The following is a 20,945-nucleotide window of genomic DNA, read 5'->3' on the forward strand; positions in this document are numbered from 1 at the left end:
AGTGTTTCTTAATCCAGAAGGCTAGAATGACAGGGCACTTGGCAAGGTTTGTGCACTCTTGAAACCTTCAGGAAGGTTGCAAGACTTCAGCCTTTTCCCCAGCTCTTTGCTCCTTGGGCTTCCAAGCAGCACAAGGGGATCACTTGCAACCATTCACCTGGTGACCCTTCAAAGTTAAAACAGAACTCAAATAAGTGACCTACAACTGATTTTCACACTTAATGACCATTGCAGGATCTCCATTGTCACATGATCCAAATTCAGATGCTTGACGACTGACTCATATTTATGATGGCCGCAGTGTCCCATGATCCCCTTTTGTGACAAGCAAAGTCAATGGGGGAGACAGGTTCACTTAACGTCCAGGTCACTAACTTATCAACTGAAGTGATTCACTTAACAACTATGGCAAGGAAAGTCATAAAATGGGTGAAATTCACTTAACAACTGTCTCACTTAGCAACAGACAGTCCCAGTATAATACAATATCTGTTGCATCCTATTTATTTTCCTAATGGAAATAGAACTTCACGCGAAGCTACATTCTGTGCCTTTGTGTGTCGGCTGTTTCTGCAGAACTCACAGCCATGCTGTCACCTGCAGGAACTGTCCCATAGAAAAATTCAGCAAAGGGACCTGCATCTTTTAATAGAAACTTATGGGTCTGGTCCTCGTTGGGGCTAGAAACACCTAACTTGGAAGGAGGGCCCATCTCTGCTTGCTTTGATGCTCTCTGGGCTTGCTAGTTTACTTGCCTTGACTAGGTAAGCTCATAGCTCACTTGTGTATCCTCAAGCAGCATAAGCTGCTGCAAAGAAGGAGGGCTGCTTCAAATTCCTTCCAATTCAAGAGAAAACTATACCAGGAATGGAAATTACGGGGGAGGTCAATCTGCAGGAACTTTTGAAAGTTACCCCATAATCAGCCTGGACTAGTTGCCCCAGTGCAGGCATTGGGTGAGATGCCCCTGCAAGGCCTCTGCCTAGCTGCCCATTGCAGATGCCCTGGCAGGAAATGAAGCCGTGGAAAGTCAGGGCCCAAGCAAGCACGCTTGAGACCTAGGCAGGAGACAGAAGCAGCACTCGTTTCCCCACCCCACCCGCATTGGCAGTTGTTTCCCTAACCCAGGCAGGGCCTGACCCTTCACCACCACTGCCGCCGCCAAAGGAGGCAGCTGTTGGGGCAGCTTTTGCACATTGGATGGAAAGCATCATGTTGAGTTCTCCTAGGCCCAGCATGGCAGCCCAAATGCGCCTTGAAAGTCCCAGGGCAGCGAGGGCGAACCTTTTTCGCCTCGGGGGCCAAAAGCACGCTCTCACGCATGCGCTCACCTGCCCACCCATAATTTAATATCCTCCTGCGCATGCACACGTGACACACACAACCCCCGCGCATGCGCACGCGGCTCTCTCTAGAGCCCGGGGAGGGCGAAAACAGCCTCCCATGCCCCTCTGTAGGCTGGAAACGCCCATTGTCTGACTTCCAGGGGGCCGGTAGATCCATTTTGTACTCTGCCCTAAAGCCTCCGGAGAGTAAATAACAGCCGGAAATCAGCTGGCCAGCGCATGCGTGCGAGCTGGAGCTGATAGGGCAACGCCTTGCATGCCCTCAGAAATGGCTCAGATTCGTGCCGTAGCTTCGCCCTCACGGTCCCAGGGGATGGGAGATGGACGTTGCTCCCCTAAAACAGCGGCCTGGAGGGAACCATAAACTCCCGAATGGGGCGAAACTTGCTGGGGCCACAATTGGGATGCCTGGCTCTGCCCAAACCCCGCAGCTTTCCAGAAGGAAGGTTGAGCCTGCAGCTGGATTGCTCCCACAGCCTGGGACTCCTGGGCCTGAAGCCTCCACAACCGGAGGCAGCCAATTCGGAAGGCCCCAAACCCAAAGGCTCCAGGCAGGGCATTCCCAGGACGGAGCAAGGCTTCCTCGTTGCAGTGGCATCTGTTGCCTTCCTGGGGGGCCTTCGAAGCCCCTTCGGGGAATCCAGCCCGCTTTCCTCCTGCTGTGAGTCCCTCCGGAGGGCGCCGGTTGGGGAACCGCTGGAGAGGCCCGCCAGCCCCGCCTTTCGCCTCCGGGCATCCCGTCCCTTTTCTGGATTTCGGGGGCGGGGCTTGTGAGCCCCTCGCCCCGCCCCCGGTTGCCGCGGCGACAAGAGGTCTCCGACAACACAGGGCGGGAGGCAAAACGAGTCCCGTTCGAAAGTAGTCCGTCTCCTGGCGACGGGGCGCCGCTTGAAGGCGGCCGGCGAGGGCGGAGCGTTTCCTAGGCCGCAGGCGACGCCTGTCTCCCTCCGCGCCGGGGCCTCGGCGTGAGGGAGGCGCGCGAGGCGGCTGGCAGGCGGCCGGTGCTGAGGCGGCCCGGCGGAGGAGCAGCCCCGCGGCGACGGGATGTTCAAGAACACGTTCCAGAGCGGCTTCCTGTCCATCCTCTACAGCATCGGGAGCAAGCCGCTGCAGATCTGGGACAAGAAGGTACCGGCCGGTGGCTGGGCCGGCGGGGAAGGCCCGGCCTCCTCGGCCTTGCCCGCCCTGCGCCCGGTTGCCGCGCCTGGCCTGAGCGGGGCGGGGAGCCCGGGGGCAGGGGGCTGGGCAGGCCGCGCGTGGGTCCGGCCAGGCGGGCGACGGTTGCTCCTCTCGCTTCCCCGGCAGGTGCGGAACGGGCACATCAAGCGCATCACCGACAATGACATCCAGTCGCTGGTGCTGGAGATCGAGGGCACCAACGTCAGGTAGGAGGGCGGGAGAGGGTCGGCCCTGCTGCGCTCCCCGAAGCCTCTCCGGGAGGAGGTTTCTTCTGGGCTTCCCCGCTGGCTGCCCGGGCTCTGCTCCCACCGGCAGGCCTGGATCTCGCAGCTGGGCCGCCGGGGGGGGGGAGGGCTGGGGGGGTCGCCCGGGTGGCAGCTGCTGTTTCCCCTCCACAGCACCACGTACATCACGTGTCCCGCTGACCCAAAGAAGACGCTGGGGATCAAGTTGCCGTTTCTGGTGATGATCATCAAAAACCTGAAGAAGTACTTTACTTTCGAAGTGCAGGTGGGTGTGCAGCCTCGTTCAGAGGGAGGAGAATCCTGGCTCCCCCTGGGGGTCTTGGTGGCACGAGGGGCAGGGGAGGCTCCGGCTGCCCTTCGCCTTCAACGGCATCTCCATACTAGCGGAAGGCTCTCCTTCTCTTAGGTGCTGGATGATAAAAATGTGCGCCGACGGTTCCGTGCCAGTAACTACCAAAGCACCACCCGGGTCAAGCCTTTCATCTGCACCATGCCCATGCGCCTGGATGATGGCTGGAACCAGATCCAGTTCAACCTGTCGGACTTCACTCGCCGGGCCTACGGCACCAACTACATTGAGACCCTGAGAGTCCAGGTAGAGAGTGACCGAAATCTTCCCGGGGCCTGGTTAATTCCTAGCGATGCCCATGAAGTTACTTCTCCTTTAAAAGCTTTGGTGTACCAAAGGGGGAGGGGGGGCAGGAAAAGAAGAAAATTGTGTCTCTCTGGAGAGCTGGTCCTCCTGACTGTTGGATAATTGTTGAATAATGTGTTATAAAACACATTCTGTAGCTGTTTCTTTTGTCCTGTGAATTCACAAACTAAAAAAAAATGTCCTTTCATTAAAGCCAAGGAATTTTCTGAGCAAAACTATAGGAGAGAACATTTGTCTTAAAGAGCTGCAGCCTCTTCCTATGAGCCAATGTTGGGTTTTGAGGATGGCATTTTCAACAATTATTTGAACTCCCAAGATATGAAATTGACACAAAATAATGTATAAAGAAAGAAGCAGGACTTGTTTTAAGAGTCAGAGGGAGGAGGATCTGTTATTTCAAGTTACAAAATTTACCAATGATGTAAGATGGACCCTCTAAAATTTTATTTATTGCTTCAAATGACTTTGATATTTTTAAAAAAATAGTAATACCTAATTTTAACTCAAGATACTCTTGAATTAAAGTAGCTCTTGCTGCATCTTCAGGTATGATTTCCTTTTCAGATCCATGCAAACTGTCGCATCCGCAGAATTTACTTCTCTGACAGACTTTACTCTGAGGACGAGCTTCCTGCTGAGTTCAAACTTTACATTCCTGTCCAGAACAAGGCAAAGGTGAGCAGGGGGATGCGGGGTGGATGGGGTCTTCTGTTCCATGAAGAGTCCTACAACTATAAGTCTCACTAGGGCAGTTGTGGGTGAGAGACCTATATTTGCATTTGGTGCTCTTAGCAAAAATGTCTGAGGCCAAAAAATCACTTGCTCTCAATGGAGGTGGGTGTCTTCCTGAGGTTTCCAAAATAAATTCTGGAAGGGCTCCCTGTGCCAATGTTCAAGCATTGCTCATTCCAGGAATTCACTCGGAAGCATCTCCCCAGAGAAATGGCTGTTTAGTCCCCGCTTGAACACGTCGACTGAAAAAGAGACCACACTTCTCTTAGTTCTTCCCCCACCTTGAGCTGCTCTTACTGTTAGAATGTCTTTCTATCGTTCAGCATTTGAAGGAGGCATTTTAGTAAAGGAGTTGGTCTCACAGTCTGTGTGCACTGTTGTGTTGTGAGAATGCACAGCACAGGCGCCCTGAGAGGTTTAGGGAGCCCAGCAGGCCGCATTTCAAACCCCAGTTTCATTGTGGTTGAGCGCCATGTTCCCAACAAATCCTGTCTTGGGTTTCTAGAGATGTATGCTGCCCAAAGAGTTGACTTTTTGTGTCCAAGTAAAAGTTTGCTATGTGTATATTGAATAACATTGTCTCTTTGCACATGTTGCCCAATGCAGCAATGATGGCGTGATGGGGAGCCTCCGGCAGAAACAATGTGAAGATGCTGATGGAAGAGTATTTTTTTAAAATTAGAAACAAAATGTAGGTGTGGATTTCCTTGAGTAACTATATTTAATAACAGTTGGTATCTGTGATGCTGGGACCAAACAAAACAAAATATATCATTGTTCCGTGTGAGAGATGGATCGGGCTCCACTTTGAAGTTGTGGATCACTCCTAGGGAGACCATGAATCGTGGAACTGATTTGCCTAGCAAGTGGAGGCTTTTGTTGAAGCAGTTCTGAAACCCTGGTGCCCTCACAGATGCCAGTGGTTTCCTTCTTTGCTCTGTCTCTGTGTTTGCCCCAAGTGCGTGTGAGCTACTCTTGTCCTGGAAGCTGCTATTAAATATTTGATTTTCTTTGTAAGGCTGTGCTGGTCTCTCTTGGCCATTTGGAGCCAAAGGTTCCTCCCTGCCTGCCAGTGCAGTGGAAAAGCACAGGGGACAGCTTCCCTGTACACCCAAGAGTTGGTGCAGAGTCCGCAAATTGAACTGAACCATAATAGTTGGTCCATAAATCATGCTAGGCCACAATACATTTTTGCTTCTTGCTAGGTGTCCCTCCTGAGCAACAGAAACGGGCATTTTATTGATTGGTAAAGCAAAGGCAGCTTTTGTCTATGAGAAGACCTAATGGGCAGAACTGCTGCCAGTCCATCTAGAGAATAGCCAGGCTGCGAGAAGTTTGGCAGACTGCATCCTTCATAGGTTTGCTGAGCTCCCCAGGATGGCACTGTAGGAAGAACCCTTGCTAGTCTAGAAGAGATTCTCTCAGCATCCGTCTCCTGGTGACTGGTTGGTTTTTCTCCAGCAGGAGGGAATAGCATTTGCAGGCTGGTTCTCCCTAATATTGGAGATGCTTTCTAAACTTCACTCTTTCATTAATCATCCCAGGTAGCTTGGCTTGGCTTCTGCTACAGACATCAGACAAAGGACAGAGTGGGTCAGTTTTTGTTCTGGTTAGCTTTTGGTTTGCAGCAAGAACAGGGCTTGGGTAAGGGGGAACTTCACACATTCTGATAAAAATTTGACCAAATCCGATGTTGACTGACCATGATTACTTTGGTTTATTAGATTCATATGTTGCAGCCAATAACAAATAAAGTTATAACCAGAAGCCAGCATTGGTTTGTTAAAAACAGATCTTGCCAAACCATTCTTATTTCATTCTTTAACAAGGTGACTAAATTAGTAGACTAGCAAAACGCTGTGGACATACTGGTAGTATACTTGGACTTCAGTAAGGCATTTGACAAAGTAGACAACAACCTATTTCTTGGTAAGCTAGAAAAAAGTGGGATAGACAGCATCACCACCAGATGGATTTGTAACAAACCGTTCTCAACAAGTAGTCCTTAATGGGTCTACGTCTACATGGAAGGAAGGAAGGAAGCAGTGGAGTACCACAAGGCTCTGTCTTAGGCCCAAAACTCTTCAATATCTTCACAAATGACTTAGATGAAGGAATAAAAGGGGAACTCATTAAATTTGCAAATGACACCAAACTAGCAGGAATCACCAACACCCCAAAAAGCTCAGGATCCAAAAAGACCTTGGCAGACTTGAACAATGGGCCTTAACCAACAAAATGAAATGTAACATGGAGAAAAGCAAGATTTTATATCAAGGCAGGAAAAACTAATGGTACAAGTACAGATTACCATATTTTTCGGAGTATAAAATGAACCTTTTTCCCTCAAAAAAGAGGCTGAAAATCTGGGTGCATCTTGTACACTGAATACAGCATTTTTTGCCTCCCAAAGCCCCTTCACAAAAATGGCCGTGCAGAGCCTTATGGAGGCTTTTGGAGAGCTCCTGGGGGCTGGCCTTCCCCCCCCCCCCCCCAGTGCCCAGCGGCACTATAAGCCTCCATAAGGCTATGCATGCATTTTTTTTGACAAAAACGGCGTTTTTTGCTCATTTGTGGCCCACCCCACCCCCAGGAGCACTCTGCAAGCCTCCCCAAGGCTATTCATGCCTTTTTGTTTTGGGAAAATAGACATTTTTGGGAGGTTTACAGAGTGCAAAAACTTTTTTCCCTTTTGGAAAGCTCTTTAACTGATTGATGAGAATTAGATTGATCAAGTGCTGTGCCAGCAGAAACAAAGTCTTAGGTGTTGCAGATTGTCAGCGATTTCCTTCTCCAGCACATGGATAAATACACCTGGAAACATCTACCTCCCTACCTACTATCTCTCTACCTACCTACCTACCTACTGTATTTCTCTCTCTATCCCTCTATCTACTACCTACCTATCTACTGTATTTCTCTCTATTTCTCTCTCTATCCCTTTATCTACCTAACTACTCTCTCTCTCTCTCTCCCTACCTATCTACTGTATTTCTCTCTCTCCCTCTATCTACCTACCTACTCTCTCTCGCTACCTATCTACTGTATTTCTCTATTTCTCTTTCTATCCCTCTACCTACCAACCTACCTTCTCTCTTTCTATCCTTTTATCTACCTACCTAACTACTCTCTCTCTCTCTCTCTCCCTACCTATCTACTGTATTTCTCTCTATATATTTCTCTCTCTATCCCTCTACCTACCAACCTACCTACTGTCTATTTCTCTCTATCCCTTTATCTACCTACCTATCCTCTCTCTCTCCCTATCTACTTACTGTATTTCTCTTTCTATCTCTCTATCTACCTACCTACTTCTTTTTTAAATTTGCCTCTTCAAAAGCTTGGTGCATCTTACACTCCGGTGCAACTTATACTCCAAAAAAAATGGTAGGCGAAATCTGGCTCAAAAACTAACTCTGAAAGGGACCTTGAAGTCCTACTGGATGGTTATTTAAACATGAGTTGGCAGTTTGCAGCAACCCAAAAAACTAATACAATCCTTGGTTGCATAGAATCAAAATCAAGTGAAATATTAAGTACCATTTTATAAAGCCTTAGTAAAGGCCACACCTGGAATCCTGCATCCAGCATTACAAAACATGTTGAGACTTTTTTGGAAAAAGTGCAAAGAAGATGATTAAAGGCTTGAAGACTAAAACATGAATGGCTACAGGATTTGGGTCTGGCTAGTTTAGAGAAAAGAACTGGGGGGAAATGATAGCAGCATTCCAGTATTTGAAAGACTGCCACAAAGAGGAGGACGTCAATTTCTTTTCTAAAGCCCCTGACGGCAGGACAAGAAACGATGGATGGAAATTAATCAAGGAGAGAAGCTAGAATAACGGGAAATTCCCTAACAGTGAGGACACTTATCCAGTGGAACAGCTTGCTTTTAGAAATTTGGGTGCCTCATCACTGGATATTTTTAAGAAGAGACTGGACAGCCACTTGAAATAGTCCATGGTCTCTTGCTTGAGTAGAGAGAGGTGTGGACTAAAAGACCTCCAAGGTCCCTTCCAGCTCTATTCTATAATTCATTGTTTATGACTTACAAAGCAGAATAGCTGAACTCAACATGCAAACGGAAGGCTAAATTCTACTAGACTTTGCCATGGTGAGGAAAGGAGCTGGTAGCTGGGGCTGTGATGGATGGCTTTTACATGGGCAACAGCAAAGCTACGGATCCTTGCAAGAGACTGCAGGAAGCTGTTGGTAAGCCAGAGGCATCTCCTCGCCCTGCCAGGGTTGAGCCTCCACAGCCTGCTCTGGGCTCACAATGCCTTGGGATTGAGGGAATGAGCCCATCCAGCCAGCCGGAGCTTGGTGCAAATTTAAGAATGGGAGGAAGTGCAGCACAATTGCAAGATTCTATCACTTGCCAATTTCAACAACCTTTGGAGTTGATTTCCTGGTCTGGTCTGGTGCACTTTGGGCCAACGTGCACTGAACCACTTCTCGCCATCCAGCTGTACCCGTGCACCAAGGCCTCCTGCAGGCAGAGTAAAGATTGGCAGGCTGGTACCCCACTTTGGGTCGTTGGGCTGGCCAGGCAAATGAACTGGAGGAGCACAAGTACAGGTAGTCCTTGACTTATAGCACTTCATTTAGTGACCGTTCAAAGTTAACAACAGCCCTGAAAAAAGAAACTTAGATTGTTGTGACAAACCCATGGCCACGTGATCCAAATTCAGCCCCTTGGCACCTCATAGGATGGCCACAGTGTCCTGCGATCATGTGATCTCCTTTTGTGACAAGCAACAGGAAAGCTGGGTTCATTTAACAACCTTGTTACTAACTTAATGACTGCATTGATTCACCCTAACCCTTAACAACTGTGGCAAGAAAGTTTGTAAAGTGGGGGAAACTGAACAACAAATGTTGGGCTCAGTTGACATAAGTCAAGGACTACCTGTATAAGATGCATACCGTATTTTTTGGACTATAAGACACACCAAGATTTCAAAGAGGTAAGAAAAGAAAGTTTTTGTCTTTACAAAAATGGCGTTTTTGCCTTCCCCCACAGCCCAGGAGCCCTCTACAGGCTTTAGCAGGACTGGAGGAAGGCAAAAAACACTCCCATTTTTGCGAGAAGCGGCCTATTTTCCCCCCATTTTTCACAAAAATGGGGGGCGGGGCTTCAGGAGGCAAAAAATAGCTGTATTCAGTGTATAAGACACACCGACATTTCCATGCTCTTTTTTGGGGGGCGGGAAGGTGTGTCTTAGAAAAATGCAGTACATGCCTGCCATAAATGACTAATGAGTGAATTGCTGGGAGTCGTCCGATTGAAACGGCCTCTGACTGAAGGGCTGCTCACCCTCCACCCTTGTGTGCCTGCCAGAGACGAAATGGAAGAAGCTGCCATTGCAAGCAGGGCAGGAAAGGGGCCGCCAAACGATACCTAGCAGCTGGGTTCCAGCATGGGCTCTGGCTGGATTTGCACCATAACTCTTCCAGCTTAGGTAGAGCCAGTTTGGTTTAGTGGTGAAGGCGCCACGCTAGAAACGGGCAGAGGGTGAATTCTAGTCCCTCCATGGGATCAGCCAGCAAGGGATTTGGGGCCAGTCCCCCTCGGTCCTACGAAGCCACTTCCCAAAAAGCGTGGTAAGAAAACTGCAGAGATTCATCCAGGGGTCAAAAAGCCAAAATCAAATCCTGGGGTTACTTTGTGGGGTTTTAGCCTACCTGGCTCCGGGCTAAAGTGCGAGCACGGGAGTTCTGTCAATTCATCCGAGACGATTCATAAGACGACAAAGTTTGGTGCCAGGGCAGGGGAAATAAAGTGATGAAAGGGCTACCAGTCTAAATGCCACCAAAATAGAAACCCCCCACCGCCCCTTGATGGATGGCGGCCTGCAATTCTGCTCCCGCTTGCTCAAGGCTTTTTCTGCTCTGAATGGAAAGGAAGGTGACCATGGCGAATGGCCCTGAGACCCTTGCAGGTTTTTCCCTGTCAAAAGATAAATACAGTCACCCTTCTGTTCTTTGAAGTAGCCACCAGGTGGCGCCCTTCTAGTGTGTCCCTTGAGACTGTCAAGGTTGCAACTCCTGAAGTTCCTCCTGGCTCCCTCTTCCAAAGCCATCTCCCCCCCTTCCAAGTGCTGGACAGGCTTCAGCAACTCTTACTGGACTCCCAAGACTCAAAATGGCAGCAGTCCAGATGGCTGGTCAAGGAAAAGGCCTGAAAAACCTTGGGTGAGTTGGGAGGGCAGGGATTCCCCACTCCTGGGCTGAGTCACCAGCTTCCCTGCTTGCTTGGAATGGGGCAAGGGGCAAGGTGGGAACGGCTGACAGCCTCTCGCCAAGGCCTGGGAGGGTCAGTGGAAAGCTGCTCTGGAGCCCAAGGGCAGCCCCGAAAAAGGCTTCTTGACTACTGAGCTACAAGCAGATTTCTGAAAAGAGTTAGCATTACTACAGGGAGAACACTGTGGCTGCCTTCACACAACGTGCCCTAAGACATTGCTACACACGGAAGTCAATGGAGGCTGCCGTGAAAGGGGTTCTGTGTCAAGCCAGCCTGCTTCGTGGCTCAGCTCCACTGGAAGGGGGTGTTGGATGAAACCAAACAGATTTGTGGTATGGAAGTCAAGAATTTATAATGCCGGGTTTGAGAGTGCTCCATCACGGGAGGCTTCTAAGGGGGGACTGGACAGCCCCTTGTCTGGAATGGCACAAGGACCCCTTCTTGAGCAGGCGTTGAACGCCTCCGAGGCCCCTTCCAGTTCTCTTCTCCTGTTATTCAGAGTCTCTGGGTTGAGTTGGGTGGATGTAGAAATGGCGTAAAATAAATCTTGGAGCTGTGAAAAACTAAAAGCAAATTTGTGAACGCAGAATGCACTTTTGTGTTAACGTTAAATATGCGTTAATTATAAGGGAATGTAAATGAGTAAAATGGCATCCTATTGGCAGAGAATGCCAACGCATAACGTGTGAACGGAGGGCGGGGGGTTCTGGTCCTATGATGAGAGGTAGAAATGTCGTTTGATCTCTTCTTGAAAACCTCCAGGGATGGGAGCAACCACAACTTCTGGACGCAAGCCATTTCACTGATGAGGGTTCTCCCATTTGGACGAAGACTGGGAAAACACCCAGAGGCTGTGGGGCCCCAGGGCTTTCTCCTGCCAATGCTGACTTGCCAGCTCCCAGGGACCTCTGGCCCTTCTAGGCTGAACCTGGGCACAGCCTGGCCTGAACCTGCTCCCAAGTGGCCTCCTGGTTCCTCTTCTTGGGCAAAACACTCGTCCTCCCCCAATCACAGGCTGGATCGGCCCTCCAAGTGATTCCCTGGGGAGCTCCTGGCCAACTTCTTGGGATCCACCAAGTCCTGCTCAGCTGCTCTTCCCAGGCAGGGCTCATTTCTCGGGGCTACTATGGGAACAGGAAAGCCTCTGCGGAAGCTGTTGCATGGCCAGCTGGAAGAAGGGGGTGAGGGGGCTGGCTGGACAGCAGAAGGCCCTCATTGTCCTCCACTCAGCATCTGCTGCGGGTCCTCCTGACCTCTGCCCGCTTCCTGGCGCCTCTTTCTCCCCCTCCCTCTGGGCTTGGCAAGCTGGGCCTGCTTCCCTTTCTCAGATAATCCCCTTCTTCAAAGAACATGGGAGAAAGAGCCTTTTTGCTGCTTCCGAGAGAGCAGAGAGAGGAAAGATTGTCCTTCCTGGTAAAATTAGGGACGAAAGGGGCCCTAATGGGTCTGTGCTGGCCAGCAGAGCACCTCTGCTCCAGGCCCATGAGCTGGAAGTGGTGCCCACTGCCAATGGACAGAGCCCTGGGGCGGGAGAGAGGGTGCAGATGCATGGGAGGTTATTAGGATCCCTCCTACCAGCCATGATCCTGGCAGGGCTGGAAGGCCACGACCCCCTTGGTCAGCAAGCAGAGTGGCTGCCCGGTGCTCCCTTCGTCCAGTTCTGCCAGCTGTTTCTGAAGTGTCAACTTACAGCACTGGAGTAGACCGTGTTAGATGAGCAAATATAAGAGTAGAAAATGTTGGGGAAAAATCAACTTTGGGAGAAGCATCTCCATAAGGAGTGTCAGCTGCAGAACAGGGACCTCAGGAGTCCCAAGCAGAACAGAGGAAGAGCGGCTTCTCATATTTTTCTCCTGAGGTTGCTGCAGGACGTGATAGCAAGAGCAACAGACTTACACACTGTTCCAGAATGCTTTACACCAAGGGTCTGCTGGCTGGGGAATTCTAGGAGTTGAAGTTGGCCAGGCTTATAGTTGCCAAGGTTGGAGACCCCCTACTTTTCAGCACTTTCGGTGGGCAGTTTACGAAGTCAGCCTATTGCCCCCAACAATCTGGTTCCTCGTTTTACCAACCTCAGAAAGATGAAGGCTGAGTCAACCACGAACCCCATCAGTTGCGGGCAGCGTTTGCCTGCTATATTGCCCTTTAGCCGCTTTGCCACCATGGGGGTGGATGAGGTCCCTGCAAAAAACTGGAGCCAATTAGGTATATATCTGAATATGGCTGACCGTATTCTTGCTCGGATTAACCCTTTTTATTGTTTCCAGCCCAACGGAATGTTGGAAAGAGACTTGGGGTCCCATTTGCCCGTCTGTTGCTGTCAGCAAGAAATGTTCCAAAACCTAAACAGGAGGTGTGCCATATGGCACAGAACAGGAAAAAGGCTGGCAGGAGAAAGATGGTGCTTGAAAATGGGCTTGTTCCATTGACCAGATCCAAGAAAGAACTGCACCACGGTAGCAGGTAGGCACTCCGAGGTGAAGGAAGACGGTTTCCAGGCAGAGCCGGCATCAGCTTTGGGTCTCAAGACGTTAGTCGAAGGTTCCTTTGGACTTCTGCTTGCAACTGTTCTCTGGCAGTCAAGGGGGCATCAAATGGCCTGTCTGAGGCCTTAAACTCTGGAGCTGCATTAGCCTCCGCATAAACGTTTGTGGGGTTTGACACGGATTTAAAGCTATAATTAATTCCTGGGTTTCTCTGTTCATGCAATTATCCACAGCAGAAGCCCTCAGGACTCCATTTCACAGCAGGACTTTCCCTGGTTTGTGGCCTGGTCTTCAGCTGTTCCTCCGAATGCCAGAGCCTCCAGCAGCTGCCCTTGTCCTGAAGCACCTGGACGTCACACATGTTCCAGTCAAAGCATCGCTCAATGTTATCCTCCCATCAACCTCCTTCCGGGCAGAGAGAAGTTGGAGTGCAAGTGGCGGATCCAGGCCAGGCCAAATATTTGAGAGGCGTTTCTCTAATTGGCTTCCCCCAATTGTAGAGTCCCTGCCTTCCTCTTTGCCTGGCACAGCTGTGGGGTGGTCAGTCAGAGCCCCAAATGTCATCATGTCGGTCCAGAATCCTGTTTGGCCTTAAGCTAATTGGGCTATGTGAAAACTCTTGTTCTGTAGTTTTTGTTTCAAATTGGAAATCATTGGTCACAAGCACAAGTATTTTTAACTAGCTTAAGCAGCCCTTAAATATAACCCCTGAATTAATTTCCTTAGTCTGGAAATAACTTTGGTTCCATAAGCTAAAATCTGGTTTTCCTCTTTCAACTGAATAATGTCATCAAAGGCTTCTTCTGGGTGACCTGGGTGTGGCCTGGGGGCTTCTCACCTTGTCCCAGCAGAGAAAAGTAGGGCTGTCCTTTCCTCCCCAACCGCCCACATCCAGCTGGTTCTTCCTCTATTTCCCTTCACCCACCGGCTGGTCCGAGGCAGCTGCAGGAGGCGCCCGTTGTTCTGAGAACTGGCTGAATTCCAGACTCTCTCACGGTGTCCTGCAGACTTGCTCCACTGGAGCAGCGGCTTCTCTGTGGCACAACTTCCAGCCCCTGGCACTGAACCTGGAAGAGGAAGTCTGCAGAGATTCTCAGTCATGGTTGTCCCAAAGGTGCTTTATCCGGAGGCAACTGGACTTGCTGGTTCCTTTTTCTTTCAGGACGTTTCGCTCCTCATCCAAGAAGTTTCTTCAGCTCTGACCGGAGAGTGGGGAATGGAAGGATTTATATTCCTTGCAGACAGCTGGTCATTGGCGTCCTTTTAGAGGGTCATTGAGGCCACCTGGAGGTTTATCTGTGTCCTCAGGGTCACCTGAGTAGTGCAAATGGTTCCTGTAGTTTCTAGTTTCCTACTCCCACACCATTCCAAGGGTCTTCATCCCAAATTGTATAGGTAAAAGTCTGTAGAGATTTATTATTATTATTATTATTATTATTATTATTATTATTATTATTATTATTATTATTATTATTATTATTATTATTATTTGAATTTATAGACCACCCCCTCTCCCCGAAGGGACTCGGGGCGGTGTACAGACAACAACTAAAAAACCATATACACAGTAGAAAATAATTAGATACCCCTTAAAAACAGATTAAATATAAAGCCTTCTTCATCATCCAGGTCGTGGTTATCCTAAAGGTGCTTTTTCAGGAGACTTCCTTGTTTTTTCTTTGACCCCTTTGAATAGTGTGGGAGTAGGAAGGGATTCCCAAAGGAAAAAAAAACATTGCAGACTGCAGGAACCATTTGCACCACTCAGGTGACCCTGAGGACTCAGACAAACCTCCAAGTACTTCAAGGACTCTCTAAAAGGACACCAACGACCAGCTGCCTGCAAGGAGTATAAATCCTTCCACTCCCCACTATCCTGTCACAGCTGAAGAAGCTTCTTGGTCAGCTAGTCATCTGGTCTGAATTTCTTTTGGCCCCTGAAGTGGATCTGCCAAGGATCGTGTGTCTGTTGCTTTGGGATCCCCCCATTAGAGCTTAATAAAGGCAACAATGACCAGTTGTCCCTTCGGGGAGAGGGGGTGGTCTAGAAATCTAATTAAATAAATAAATAATAAGTTTTCTTGTTCCTTGAATTCCTGCCCTCCAGCCACGGCACATGATTTGGGTCCCTGCCTGACTGTCAACCTATATTCACTGCTAAGATGCGCATCAATCCACCTTGCCCAAAGTTTCCGTGCTAAGCAAGACCGTTGTTAAGGGACTTTTGCACCATTTTTCAACCTTTTTCTGTCAAGTGGTCAAATGAATCACTGCAGTTGTTAAGTTAGTTGCACAGTTGCTAAGTGAATCTGGCTTCCCCATTGACTTTGCTTGTCAGAAGGTCGCAAAAGAGAATCATGGGACCCAGGACACTGTAACCGTCATAAATATGAGTCAGTTGCTAAGCATCCAAATTTTAACCATGGTTGTTAGTGTGAATGTCACTTTTTTCAGTGCCATTGTAACTTTGGTCCCTAAACACAGTCGAGGGTCAAATCCAGGGGTGTCCAAACTTAGGAACTTTAAGACTTGTGTGTAGCGATCATGTTTAAAGTTGCTAGCTGCATCACATTTCTGCTAAGCCGGCACAAAGCTTGCTCAAGGTTTTGTTTTGCAACATTTCTATGCAACATTCTTCGCTTTGCAATATTTCTATGCAACAGTCTTCTGTAACATCTTTTTGTAACATGTGAACAAGCTTGCCCGGTAACACGTATACGTGACAAGTGAACAAAGCCTGCCCAGTAACAAGTGTTTTAACCAATCATGTAATAACACGCTGTAAGACAGAAACCTTTTGTATGATTTTAATAAATACCGTCTCAATCGGGCAGCCGGGGTCTTTGGATCTTGCTGAGCTGGTTGATGCGTTGCAACACATCATGGAGTCCGTACTTCCTTGGCAGTATCAGGCCCGCCTAACCTAGGCGCACCCCAGCTGGGGTCCCATAGCCGAGCTCAGTCAGGCTCACCTCTGCAGGGGTTTTGATGCCTAGCTCCGGCTCACCCTTGCAAGGGTCCACACTCAAAGCAGACGAGGTCACCGTGTGGCAGCCAGCCACACATTCACTCACACTTGTGGACTTCATCTCCTAGAATTCCCCAGCCTGGCTGGGAAATTCTGGGAGTTGAAGTCCACAAGTCTTAAAGTTCCCAAGTTTGGACACCCCTGGTCAAATCCAATGCCCGTTTTCCTTTTTCCCACCTGAACTGACCCGGGATCAGTCCCGTCGCAGGGGGAGGCTGATCTGATTTCCTCGGCACCAATAACGACTGTGTCTCTTCGGTGGAGCCAGGCTTCAGGGAAATCCTCCTCCCAAATTCTAGCTTGGGCCTTTCTGCCTTCTGGCTGGAGTTGTTCAAAAGCAGGAAGGGTAAACCTTTTATAAAAATGACGTTGTTTTGTTGCATTTAAAACTGGGCAGTTAAAACTGGGCAGGACTAGGGCCAGTTTTTGCCCCAGATTTAATGAACAAAAAGGCTTTGCAGATTCCTGGTGGGCTCTGCACTTGCTGCCTTTTATAGCTGTGTGTTCATCCTAAGGACTTTTGTTGATGTTCTTGCCTCTTCGGATATGTTCTCCACCTTCTCATGATCTTTTTCACCTCCATTCTTCCAGATATTGAGTGCATCTATAACAGCAGAACAATGTTCATACTCAATCTGCCAGGAACTTTGCTCTGGAAATTTCCACTTCCATTCGGACTGATTCTGCCCGCCAGCTGGAAAGGACATTCTACCATTTATTTGCAGACGGACATGGCTTGAGTGGCCTTTTTTATTAATTACATGAGCAGCTGGATGGATTTGTTCTTGCACCATCCAGATTCCTCTTAAGGAAAGACGTTAACAGGATGCAGATATGTACGAAATATATTGCTGGAATGTCCAGCGGTCAGCTCAAAGCCGAAGACAGAAGCTGCTCAGTGTGGACTTCAGCAAGAGCCCTGGGCCTGTTTCAACCCTGCTCTCTTCCTTCAGGGGGGAAGAAAGCCGCCCTTTGTCTTACACTTGTGGGCCAGCTTCAGATTCAAGGACTGGGCAAAATGCCTTCCTTCCTCCACAGCTTCTCATCACAAGGACTTTCCTTTGCTTTGGGGGGTGGGGGTGGGCAACGGCATTTGGGCGTCTGCAGCTGGAGCCCTGAAGTGCAGGATTTATAGGCAGACGTAGAAGGCTGCGTTTGCCTAATTGTCTTCTCACAATACAAATGTTTGAGGAACTGCAGTATCATAGTGTTGGAATAAATATTTATCTGGTTCAATTCCAGGCTGGGAGAAAGGCACTGGACAAAATGGAGGCTGGAGGCTGACTGGAAACATGGTTTAATGATGAAGCAGAACCACCAAGCCCATGGTTCTGGTGCAGCTGACCACATGGACTTGAGAGTGGGTGGTTTTTATACCATCTCTTGGGCTTTGCACTTGAGCTTCCTCTTCCTGTGCAAGAACATGTAGTCCAATGGCTGTTGTCAGACTCCCATAGGGCCATGTAGGTTGTCTGAGCTCCCAGGTTTGGTTGAAGTTTCTGAGGGTGATGCCATGTCCTTAGGAGATTGTGCAATGCAGTGGGCTCGGTGTTTTAGTGGTTTGTCTTGAAGAGTCATGTCTTAATCCCTTCATCCTGGAGCCGAAGGTCTTTTGTTTTGGAGATAGGCTGGCCCAGTCCTTCTCAATGGGCACCAAATATCTGAGTTTCTGTCTCCCTTAAGATTTTTTTCTTTTTCTTTTAAAGGAAATATTTTATCCTGCCTTTTTAAAATATTCCTCAAAGTATTTCATTCTTCTAGGAAGCAGGTGGTGGTGGCTTCCCACAATAGAGTTGGAAGGTCCCCTAATTAAACCTTTTGTGTCACTGATGACTCCTCTCCCCCCCCCTCAGTTTCTGCATGAAGGCCTCCTGCAAAGGACCATTCCGTGGATGACATGAGAGCGTGTCCTGCTGGCTGGCAGCTTGTACAGTCAAGCCATCCCTCCTCATACTTAGCCAGGACCTGCTTCCTTGCCCTATAGTAGGAATAGTCATTTATTGACTGATTGCTCTTGTGGCCTTATCAATAAAATAAAAGACAGTTTGAAATAATTTTGAAACAAGAAAGGAGGAGTTAAAGTGATAAAATACAAGTGTGTTACTAAAGACAGTAATCAGATAAATTAATCTGCCTTTGCAGGGTGCCCCACTTTGTTCAATGTGTAGGATGACTGACAGTTATCAACTTAGCAGCTCTATGTCCAATATACACATTTGAGCCCAGGAGGAAATATGACAATCTGTGGTTCAAATTCCACAGAGCTGTTCTTTCCAAAAGGAGGCTAAGTATTTAAGCCTTATTGGGACAAACAATTGACAGTCAAACGAAATATGAGAAATATTTTCAGCGCCTGGATATACATATACATTCTCTCAAAATGTGACACGGTAGAAGTGCCCCTTTTTTGGCCGTGAAGTCCAATAACTCAAATCTTGCTCTTCAATAGACCCTTCCTAAAGACTCTGTCAGATTCAATGGCAAGTATTGTTCTGAATAATAATAAAAAAACTTTTATTCTTGACCAACCAATGTAGGGAATCTCTTTTCAGCCAAGAATTCCATGTCAGTTTGATGACCAAGACTCTTGGTTTAAAAATGTCCCTTGCCTGTGAGGCCAGTTGAGAGCGGATGTTGGGTAGAAAACTGGGCCACACTCACCTGTCCGGTTAGGCTATTTTGGGAAGACTATTTGAATGGATCCTCTGCCTCTCAACTATGTGACAATTTTAGTTATTAGACTGCTTTGTAAGGAATTAATACTTTTTTCTGCTCTGCTCGCAAAGGCAGATGTGTTCTTATCCATTCTCAGGCTACATCTTAAAAATGGACTATATTTGTTCAAGTGGGGCAGCTTTATTCAGCCCCCCACAATTCTTGCCCACAAGGCAGTTTTGGGGCTATTTCTGCCCTGAATACTTTCAATATAGGGATCAAGGTACCTGGGTAATTATAATTGCACAATCTTTTAATACTGTTGTTTCCCCAAAAATAAGACAGGGAATTATTTTCTTTTGACCCCCAAAATAAGAGCTTTGACTTATTTTGGGGGAGGTCTTATTATTTTTGAGGTGCAGGAGGCGAGTGTGGTCACCTCATGGCTGCTGCTGTGTTGCAATATTTTCGGGGAAACAGAGTACTAACCTCGGCCCTTACCAAGCTACTTTTAAAATGATTTAATCGCAACCCAGTTTTGGTAAAACCTCTCCTAACCAGGTAAAAAATTAATTTATTCAATAGCCTCCCCATTTAGGTATCTGCCAGTTATATTTCACACACTCTCTTTTTTTGCTAAATAGCATCAATTTAAATTTGTTTTTGTTAATGTTTAAAGAATTAAGTAGGTATTTAGCTCCTGCAGCAGTCTTCCCAAGCCTATTTGGAAATGGGATATTAGAACTATGTCACTGGCATATAAAAGGGTATTAATAAATGTATCGTGGATTTTTGGCATATGAGTGTCTGCAGCATACAGGAATCCTGGTAAATAATTGATACAGAAATTAAAAAGCCCTGCCTGAGACTGTTATGAGGGGATGTCCTGTTCCTGAGAGAGCCATTTACGGCTGAGCAGACTTTCAAATGGGCCTTTGGGCAGAGGGTCTTGACCAAAAATAAGAGTCCAGGTCCTATATTTAAGTTGGTCAATTTCATCCACAGAATGTTTCTATTTATAGACTCAAAAGCCGCACTGAGATCTAAAAATGCGGTAATGGAAAGAAATCTCTTAGAGGAGGAAAACGCCGGATTCAGAGCAGAGCCTGTGTTCCACAATAGGAAATTGTCTCATTTTATACCACCTCACAACAACACAATTAACAAATGGCAAGAACCGGCTTTCTTGTGGGTTCATGTCCACAGGGACCCTAACAGTGCAACAGAGGGTCACTTCTCTCCCTCTTCTGCGCCTCTCAGATACTCCAAGTCTGCCATGAGATGCTCACTTGACCCTCTCCTCTCCCCTCAGGCTGAAGAGACGTCCTGTCACTCTTCTGGCTGACCTTCTCGGCCCTCTTTCCACTCCCTCAGAAGCCTCCTTCTACCGGAGATTTCCAGTCCTGTACAAATTGCAAATGTATCTTGCTATCTCCGAGTGGCCAAAGAGCAAGAACAGGAGTTAATGGCCCAAACTGCTCTGACCTCCATGTCAGAATCCGAATGGGGAGCCATGTGGGTCCCGCCCTCTTTCCAAGTGGGTTGAAACCTGAAGAGCTGCATTGGTGCATCTGGCCAGCTGGGCCTGCTGTGTGAGCGGAGGAAGCCATTTGCTCCATTTTATAGAATGGGATTGAATTCAGCAACTAAGTTAAGTATCCTCATCAATCCCCAAGGAAAGGAATTTACAGCCTGGGTAGTGCAGGTTGCAAACTCACCCGGCTGGCATTTGGTGCACTTCAACAGCAGCAGCAGCAGCAGCTCACGAGAGGCTAAAAGCCCCCCAGCCTTCCAACCACCACATGGGAAACTGAGGCTGGCTGCCCAAGACGAAGAGGCATTGAGAAACTCCCTTGGCTCTTGGGCAGGCGAGGGGGAGCCCCAGGCCTCAGGTTGGCACATCTGGCCAGCAGTCACAGAGCCTACCCGTTCCTGGCGGGAGGGAGAAAAAGCAGCCGCCCTGACGGGATCTGTTCTCCAGAGACCATGCCCAAGTCCCCTAAACTGTGTGTGTGGGGGGGATGTCCTGCCTGTCCCGGGGGGGGGGTGTCCTGGGAAAAGGCCACCAGGACTGATGGGGCCACAACTCCCCATCACTTTGGGACTTTCCTAGGCAGCTGAGGAAAGCAAGGGACCCGAGTGAGGCTGGGATGGAGAGGTTGGCCTGCCCCAGTTCTCCAGGTGGGCCTTGAAGGGCTGCCAAGCTGTCCTCACCAGCTCCTTCGTGCCCAGGCTGGCTCAAAAGGCCTCCGAGGACCCCAGAGGGAAGGCCGGACTGGTCCTCAGCTCACCCCCCCCCCCCGAGGGAAGGAGCTTCTCTTGGGAAACGCAGCCAGCTCCAGGAGGTGCAGAAGGAAAAGCAGCTTACACAAAGC

General features: G+C 48.6%; 1 protein-coding gene across 1 annotated transcript; it reads left to right on the forward strand.

Annotated features, from left to right (window-relative positions):
• The first annotated feature begins 2,234 nt into the window (after nt 1–2,234).
• Nucleotides 2,235–5,174, forward strand: CFAP20 (cilia and flagella associated protein 20). Its single transcript, XM_081963307.1, has 6 exons — nt 2,235–2,474; nt 2,652–2,731; nt 2,924–3,035; nt 3,177–3,365; nt 3,990–4,100; nt 4,764–5,174. Exons 1-6 carry the CDS (start codon nt 2,391–2,393, stop codon nt 4,767–4,769), a joined length of 582 nt encoding a protein of 193 aa, XP_081819433.1. The 5' UTR covers nt 2,235–2,390; the 3' UTR covers nt 4,770–5,174.
• The last annotated feature ends 15,771 nt before the right edge of the window (nt 5,175–20,945 follow it).

Source organism: Natrix helvetica (assembly GCF_964273705.1).
Source record: "Natrix helvetica genome assembly, chromosome: 10".
In the NCBI taxonomy this organism is placed as follows: domain Eukaryota; kingdom Metazoa; phylum Chordata; class Lepidosauria; order Squamata; family Natricidae; genus Natrix; species Natrix helvetica.